At 32.7% G+C, this 8,725-nt stretch overlaps 2 protein-coding genes across 4 annotated transcripts; one reads left to right on the top strand and one right to left on the bottom strand.

The window, feature by feature from the left end:
* The first annotated feature begins 1,602 nt into the window (after positions 1-1,602).
* On the top strand, positions 1,603-4,861 carry LOC102592939 (type I inositol polyphosphate 5-phosphatase 5). Of its 3 annotated transcripts, none has more exons than XM_006355306.2 (7): positions 1,603-1,832; positions 1,941-2,045; positions 2,373-2,856; positions 3,702-3,895; positions 4,074-4,182; positions 4,328-4,476; positions 4,543-4,861. In XM_006355306.2, exons 1-7 carry the CDS (start codon positions 1,717-1,719, stop codon positions 4,778-4,780), a joined length of 1,395 nt encoding a protein of 464 aa, XP_006355368.1. In that variant the 5' UTR covers positions 1,603-1,716; the 3' UTR covers positions 4,781-4,861. The 3 variants fall into 3 exon arrangements, with proteins under 3 accessions (XP_006355368.1, XP_006355370.1, XP_006355369.1); XM_006355308.2 differs by having other exon boundaries at positions 4,552-4,643; XM_006355307.2 differs by having other exon boundaries at positions 1,741-1,832; positions 2,402-2,856.
* Positions 4,862-4,946: 85 nt separating this feature from the next.
* LOC102599190 (putative ETHYLENE INSENSITIVE 3-like 4 protein) lies at positions 4,947-6,506 on the bottom strand. Its single transcript, XM_006355321.2, has one exon. The coding sequence runs from the start codon at positions 6,504-6,506 to the stop codon at positions 5,127-5,129; it is 1,380 nt and encodes a 459-aa protein (XP_006355383.1). The 3' UTR covers positions 4,947-5,126.
* Positions 6,507-8,725: the final 2,219 nt, after the last annotated feature.

Genomic DNA, 8,725 nt, shown 5'->3' with positions numbered 1-8,725 from the left:
CGTCCCCCCCACCACAACCACCACCCTTGACAATTGTGTCAAGGGTCATGAAAGGAACAAGGTACAATTTATTTATTTTAAGATTTTTTTTTAAAATAAAATAAATTTTTGATATATATTTTTTTAATGATGTTTGAATAAAAGTCTGGCATACCAAAGCTTATTAATTCAAAAAGCATTGGAGGAAGTTTTGAAGAGGATGTAACACAATCAGAAAAAAATGATCAAGGTTTGATTTACAATTATTATTTTATTTTTTGAATTTTATGTATATATTTTATATTGTAATTGATTTTTTATTTTATTTTTTGAAGTGGATTGGAAGATTATATCAAGGAGAAAAGTTTTATTTGAAACTTCTCCTTCAGTAAAGGGAAGTTTTACAGGTAGGAATCATCATCACCAACTTGTTTTTAGTATTAAATTACATGAGAAATAGTTATAATTTTTTATGAACTTTTCTTGTGCATGATGGAATTTTATTATTTAAATTTATCCATTGTACGTATGTTCATGTTAAAGTAACGTATCTAGATATAAAGTTTTATATTTGTGCTTTTGATGATTCTACAAGTCTTTTTTTAATCTAGGTTGTTATATGAGGAAAAACAATATCATATATTTAAGAGTGTGGTCTAGTGGTCAATGAAGTGGTTGAGAATCTCGAGGTCTTTAAAAAACACTAGCTAGGTGGTTCTTCTTATCTATTCTAATTTTGGTGGACAGAGTTACCTAATACTTGTTGCTGGTGAGAGATGACATGTATCTCGTGTAATTAGTCGTCTTTCTCTACTTTCTTCGTCACCTTTCACCCTTCATTTACATATTTGACTAAGGTTATCAATATATAGCTATAGTTAATGGTGCATTTAGTCTTACACGCCATTTTAATTCAAACGTATACAACACCAGGTTTATAATAAATATTTATGGGGTATTCTTTAAGGTTATCAATATTGAATACATTATGTTCTTTAAATTATAAGCTCAAACTTACTATATGTTGCAATTTTAGTAAGCTATTTACATACAATTGTGTATCGAAAGTATTGAATTCAGATGTATCCGATTGCAGTATTACAAATTCTCCTTTGTTCACTAGATGTTTATCCTAACCGATGCTCTTTAAAATTTATCAGTTTGTTGAGAGAAAATATGACACTTAATCATGGTTAAATTAATAAAAGCACGTATATTACATTCATTGATTTAATATAAATACAGCATGCGTGTAGATGCGTTAATATTAAGAAATTTCAATCATTTAATGTGTGTTAGCCACGTACACTTAATTAGGTATCTTCTCCATAATCTGCTTAGCTTCATTTATAGCATAATATTGGTAGCTCACCTAACAGAAGACTAAATTGTATTTTGATTATTTGCAAATACTATTTCTTTTCACTATACTGTTGTAAAATGAAAATAACGTGGAAGTAGTTTTTCTTGTGTAGAAATTTGACCTGTGAGGACTTTGCCCACTGAAAAAAGTTATATATCTAAAATAGGGATCTTACCGCTCCAAACACTTCTGTCAGTATCTATATACATGAGTACATACGATATACATATAATATATATACATAATCAGTATATATTTTGATCATGTTGATAAATAAATTTGGCCGAACGGTACCTATTGATAAATTTCCCTATAAAATCCATACCTTTTAATTTCAAACTGAAGATTGTAAGAAAATCCAAACCACAACAACCATGATACTAATTTCTTATCTACTCTCAGCAAGGCATAATAGTGCAAGGATTGAAGGCCTAAATCTTTCCAATTTTGATCAGTCAACACAACCTGCTACTATGATTAAAAATATTAGGTATGATTTTTCTTGATTTACAAATGAATTGTTAACTTACTAGAATTAATTAACTAGGATATGTATGTATATGTATATATATATATATATGTGACTGGAAAATTTTAGGGTTTTTGCTGGGACATGGAATGTAGGAGGAAAAACTCCTAATCATGGACTTAATCTTGAAGATTTCTTGCAAGTGGAAGGTTCTGCAGATATATATGTTTTGGGGTATGATAACTTCAACATCTATTACTCCGTCCTCTATTTCAATTTGTCTGTCTTATTTTCCTTTTTAGTCCATCTCAACGGGAATGCATTCCCTTTTTTGACAACTTTTTCATTTTAACTTTTCACACGTGACATGTTTCAGACCAGAAGATTAAAAAATATTTTGGTACAGTCGGCATGCATATCTTTAGTTGAAAATCATAAGATTCAAAAGTCTTCTTTACTTTCTTAAATTCCGTGATGTCAAATCAAAATCAGACAAACAAATTGAAACGGAGTGAGTATTTATCTAGGGCCTTACAAGATGTGACATGCCTTATTTTTCAGGTTTCAAGAAATTGTACCCTTAAATGCAGGAAATGTATTAGTGAGTGAAGATAGTGAACCAGCAGCAAGATGGCTAGCACTTATAAGCCATGCACTTAACAAATCATCATATAATCATGATGATTCAAGCAGTTCAAAATCCAACAGTTTATTCAATAAGCATTCTCTTAAAGTTGTTAAAAAGAGTTTAAAGGCTAATAGTAACCTCCTCAAGACATGTAATTGTCCTTCAACAACAAGACGTTTGAGAAAGCTTAGTGATCCTTCATGTTCTCTCTTGACACATTTTCGCGAAGACGATTTACAGTCGATTGCTCAGAAATTTCCTTGTACTAATTATGGTTTGAGTTATCATCTTATATCAAGCAAGCAAATGGTTGGGATTTTCCTTTCAGTTTGGGCACGAAAAGAGTTAGCACAACATATTGGACATCTCAGAATATCTTCTCTTGGTAGAGGTATCATGGGTTGTCTTGGAAATAAGGTTTGTGAAAGAAACTTTTTTGATATTTGACTATTCTATTCAATCTTCCTTTTTTTTTTTTTTTCCAATTTGAATATGGTAGGTATAGTAGATTGGAATATTTAATATGATAGAAATGAGCTTTCGTGTTACCAATGTTGCTTGTTAAGAAGCACATTTTCTTTGGGAAATAGCTTTCGTGAATTCAGTAACTTTTGCAAATACCTTATATTAATGTCGGAGTTAGGAATTTAGGGGGAAAAAAGATTATGCCAAGAGATTTTAAAAACTTTTGTAAATAGTACAATTTTTTTGTGTGTCTTCGTGTCTGTCTTATATATGTATTAAGTATCACTTAAAATTTATAAATATTTGATTGTAAATATAACTATTACTCATTGTATACTTATAATTTGAGGTTGTTGTAGGAAGTCCATAAATTTCAAATTGTGAATATCTAAGTTGTTTGGATTCCTCATTTTTGGCATCACACCCATGTTTACATGACATAGGTGTGGGTATGGGATTAGTATTGGTTCTAGTCAATTAATTTTGGATACTTTGACTAGAATCGATGGAGAAATTTTGAATAGATACAATGATTTCCGTACATAATCAAATAAACCCCTATGGTGAAATTGAAGAAAATAGATCAGAATACCTAGGGAGTATATAATTATTATTATTTATGTCAAGTCCTTTTCCTTATTCTCCTTGTGATATTCTCAATATTTTCTCCTCGGGATACCTTGTTAGTTTTCTACATAATTTAGACATAAAACTCTATTTTTAGCCAAATCCCTATACCCATATTCGACTATTCGTACCTAAAGTTATACCCTCAAATCTTGTAATTTAATATGCAGGGGTGTATAGCAATAAGCATGTCATTGTATCGGACGAGCTTTTGCTTTGTGTGCAGTCACTTAGCGTCTGGGGAGAAAGAAGGAGATGAGCTAAGAAGAAATGCAGATGTTGCTGAGATTCTTAAAAGCATACAATTTTCCAGAATTTGTAGGAATCCCGATAGAGGAATCGCAGAAAAAATTACTGATCACCAGTAAGTTATTTTCTTTTCCCAATCAATACACTTTGTGTTTGTTATATTACTAATAACTATGAGCTAGCTAGAGAATTACTACTTATTATACCAAGAGGCGTATGGAGTTTTTGTCCAACGAACTCACTCAATATTATCAATATCACATTTATATATTGTAGAGCTGAATAAATTTCAGGCGTGCAATATGGCTTGGAGACTTGAACTATCGAGTGTCTTTGAGCTATGAAGAAACAAGGCTTCTTTTAGAGGATAATGACTGGGACTCTCTTTTGGAAAAGGATCAGGTTTGGTGCTTTTTTCTTTTTTAATTTGAACTACAAGGGATATATTGTACTATTTCCTCAAAAAGGGGGAATTAATTTTTCGTAGTTTTAAAGTGAGTGCAATATTGTATCCTAAATCGTTGGTTCATATTTATGTTGGTGACAGTTGAATGTGGAGAGAGAATCAGGAAGAGTGTTTAGTGGGTGGAAAGAAGGGAAGATCCTTTTCGCTCCAACATATAAGTATTCTCATAATTCTGATTCCTATGCCGGAGAGACAACAAAGTCTAAGAAGAAACGAAGAACCCCTGCATGGTATATCTCTTACCTTTTCATCTCTTAATTATCCTCCTCATGATTTATAGTACTAATTAATTTCAGGTGTGATAGAATATTATGGCGAGGCGATGGCATTGAACAATTATCTTATATTCGAGGGGAATCAAGATTTTCAGATCATAGACCAGTTTGTTCTGTTTTCGCGGTGGATGTAGAGGTGGAGGCAGAGCTAGTCAAGAAGAATAACTCCAAATTTAGAAAGGGCTTTTCTTGCATTGCTAATAGGATGGATCACTATGACGATTTTATACCCCAGAGACACAGCTTTTATGATTATTGAAATACAGTACCACTCTAACTATAATAAATATCTTCTTCTATTTCTCTAGCTAGCTTGGGACAATATATCGGAAATTAACTACCTCTAACCTCATTAGGTATATGTTGTATGTTGTAACTTGAGGGACAAATTAAAGATGGATTCCCCCTATTAATTATCCCATCAAGTTGTAAAGCATGATAACATCAAAGGGGGAAATTGAAAAAAAAAAGAGCAAATAAGAAAAGATAATGACGCTATAGTACGTAGTTTATTTATATGATAAACCGTGTCTAAAACATGAAATGCGAGTAATCTAGGGAAAACACACACACACGCGAATTATTTATTTTAGCTAAAGCTAGATTTATTCCGATGTATCCTCATATGCCAAATCCCAAACAGAGAGGGGAGATTGATGCTGTTCATTTTCTTTTGGTGTATCATTCAAGTTCATGATGTTTCCATAATGAAGGACATTATTATTGTCTCCCCAAAAGCCTTGGAAATTCTCCTCAACTGATCCTCCATTAGCATTTTGTGCAATATGGTAGTTCTCGAAGGTTCTTTTTATCTCCATGTTCACCCAATCATGTTCGCCATGATGATCATCACCAACCATTATTTCTTCGTGTGGTCTAGGTTGTCTTCCAATCAAGCTAGTAAAATTGCTCATGAACATATTAAGTGACTCGTCCTCTCCCCTGACACTTTGTTGTTCATTCATAGTGCGATAAAATCCAACTCCTAACTCACTTTGCACGCAATTTAAGTTTTGATATAACATATCATCAATGTCTATGTCGCTCTCAAACACAGTACCCTTCCTTTTCTCTTTTCTCCTCAAAGCAAGATATTCATCATCTTCTTCCTCTTTTGATATCGAAATGATCCTGAGAGATTTTTGGGTCATCTCGACAAGGACTTCTTCTTGATTAACCACTTTAGACCAAGTAGCTGTTTCTTTAGCCGTCATCTTGTTTTGCAAGCTCTTTGATTGCTTCACCAACATCCTCATTTTGTCGAAATTAACCGACATATGTTTGATAATTCCAGCCAAAACACTAACCTTCCATGCTTTTTTCAAGTCATGAGGCTTCTTATATGGTGGTGGTCCTTGTTGTTGTGAAAACCCTTGATCACCCCACCATAGTTCCTTCCCTGTAGGCCACCATGGTGGAGCTAAGCCTTTATCCAAAGGGAACCTCCTTTGTGGAGGAATACAATGTTGCATAAGAGATGAAAGGAGTGAACCCAAAGTAGTATCTTGCAAGTCATTTAGAAGATCCATGCATGAATTAACATGATTTTCTTGAACTAGTTTAGGCAAGATAGCATTTGGGGCATTCTTCTCAAACCTCACTTTGTCCTTCCACCACTCTCTTAAACTATCCGATGACCCCGTCACGGGCTTCCCCTTTTCGGGTACTATCCCATAGACGAAGCCTTGACCTTTACAAATCTCCATAATTTTGACCATGTACTTGAGGATGGAGTCTTGAGCTCTAGACATCTTCTTACGGCGAGATTGTTCTTGCTTAGCCTCTGACTCCTCCTCTGACTCCTGATCAAGTGATAATTCTTCGCTAGTAGAGTTGATGATCATGTCCCTCTTGAGTATTTGCATTCGCATGCGATCCTCCCACATACGACGTTTCAGATCATCGTAGTTGATTTCTTCATCCTCAATAATCTCTTCGCTGTTTATCGGGCTCAAAGGCTCCATAATTTCTTCAAATTCCACCATTAATTTCTAAATATTTCAATCTTTAGATGAAGAATATATGGTAGGACTTAATAATAAAAATAAGATGCTTTTATATTGGTGAAATCAATGTGGCGGTGTGAATATTGAATAAAATATTGGAGGAGACAAAATGTGGCCTTTCCCAAGAGTGAAGGATGATTTTGGAGGAAAATAGGGGAGTGGGGACTTAAGAGAGGAAACTCATGAAATTTAGGAAATTGTTGCATTGATGTTATAAAAACAGCTAGGAGTGACACAAGGAATTGACACTACTACAAGAAACATCAAATTAATTATAAAATTTCTAGTTAATTCATTGCTTAAACACTTTTAGGTAATTATATTGAATTCTTTAATAATTTATAGTTAATTCATAGCTAAATGAGATTAATATAAATTCTTTTACTGTTTAACTATAAAATTGTGTCCGTCAGTAATTTTTTATCGCGCCTACTTATAGACGGAGACCTATTTGTCATATGTGCATTCGTGGTTGATCCTCAGCTTTGCATGTATGCATATGAAAACGTATGATTTTCATGCTTACTCACTGCCAATTGCCAATGAATTAAAATCTTTATTTTATGAGGAAGTCTATTGTACACCATCCATCTCAATTTCTGTAGTGATCGATGATACGTTTGAGTATATAAATATTTTAGATATTTATACGGTTATGAATAGTTACGTTCAAGATAAGAAGAGAAAATTTTAAATTAAATTATATATATTTAAATTAAAAAATAATATTTATTTTAAAATATATTAAAATAGAGTATTTCATTTGTTTTAATTTGTTTATCTTACTTTTATTTTTAGTCCATTTTAAAAAATATATATTTCTTTCCTATGAGATTTTTTAATCTCAACTTCAGTATGACATGTTTAAGATCATAAAACTACATATCTTTGATTTCAGGTCACAAAATTTTAATTTTAATTTTATTTTCTTAAACTTCGTGTCAAATCAAAATCAAATAAATAAATTTAGAAGAGGAAATACTATTTATAGTATAACCACAAAAATGGCTTACCTAATGCATGAAGTGTATTTAAAAATAAAAAAAAAATAAAAAATCATGAAGTGCCTTTCAATTTAGCTAGAACTTCCTCTTGTGTCATGACCCAGGGGTACACCCTAGATGTAATATGACGTATTTGACCCCGAAGGGGTCTCATACAATCCCTTAGCATATCATAACATAAGATAATAGAAAAGTACGGAAAATTTTAAAACTTTATCCATACAATCGAAGTCTTCTATAAAAGCAAACGGAAGTCTTACTACACTTTGTCTCAAACCATCTAAACTCAACTTTGAATAAAACCTTTGGGACGCTGCCCATACAATAGTCTCAAAACATAAAGAAAGGCATTAAGGAAATGGTGGTGTTGTCCCCGAAGCTATGAGGACTCACCAAGTCTTCAACCCCTTGCTCCTTAGAAACATATCCTCAAGAATGGAACTCAAAATCACCGAACCCTACATTTGATAAGAATGTAGGCAAAAGTATGCGTTAGTACAAAAGTACTAAATATGATATCTAGCATAACATCATAAGAGCATAACATAAGAGTTGGTCAATATAATACATAAGCCAAAATCATAAGAGGCAATAGCATATTCATAAGCATAATTTCCAACATAAACATAATGTAAACATTAGTCATCATAAAGCATAGTTCATATATATAGTCAATACTTAGACTTTCATAACACAAGAGAACCATTTCATAAGGAACCTCCAAGTATACTTGTGCAATGCATGGATATGATCCCATAATCCTATACATGCTAAGTATCCCCTTTGGTCATCATAGTCATACTTACCATCTTAGGACCTCATCCTTAGTATAATTCTCATAACCAAGGAAATCTCTCACTTTTAGTCAATTATAACATAACAAGGAAGGCAACTATAGCACAATCATATCTAAGCATACATCATATAAGAGAAACACTTCATGAGTCACCTCAAGGCAAGCTTGTGCCATGCATGAACAAGACCCCATAATCTTATCCATGCTAAGCTCGACACTTTAGGTTCTTCATTCATGTTTATCATCTTTTGTTCTCATAGATAAGGGAACACTCACATTTAGTCACACATATATTGGAAGGGCCTTTCAAGCTACAATCCAAACTAAGCATACGTCATAAGCATAAGTCATAAGTCTATTCATCACATAGACCATCATAACATAAAAGTAACATACCA

Source organism: Solanum tuberosum, unplaced genomic scaffold (assembly GCF_000226075.1).
Source record: "Solanum tuberosum cultivar DM 1-3 516 R44 unplaced genomic scaffold, SolTub_3.0 scf00185, whole genome shotgun sequence".
Lineage (NCBI taxonomy): Eukaryota > Viridiplantae > Streptophyta > Magnoliopsida > Solanales > Solanaceae > Solanum > Solanum tuberosum.
This window is presented reverse-complemented; position numbering and strand designations above follow the sequence as displayed.

What these genes read in the sequence shown, in the direction of transcription:
- LOC102592939 (XM_006355306.2), top strand. Translation starts at nt 1,717, where the DNA reads ATGATACTAATTTCTTATCTACTCTCAGCAAGGCATAATAGTGCAAGG. An exon ending in TGGGTTGTCTTGGAAATAAG is followed by an intron (nt 2,857 to 3,701) that starts GTTTGTGAAAGA and finishes TTTAATATGCAG; the next exon opens with GGGTGTATAGCAATAAGCAT. An exon ending in GAAAAAATTACTGATCACCA is followed by an intron (nt 3,896 to 4,073) that starts GTAAGTTATTTT and finishes AATAAATTTCAG; the next exon opens with GCGTGCAATATGGCTTGGAG.
- LOC102599190 (XM_006355321.2), bottom strand. Translation starts at nt 6,506, where the DNA reads ATGGTGGAATTTGAAGAAATTATGGAGCCTTTGAGCCCGATAAACAGC.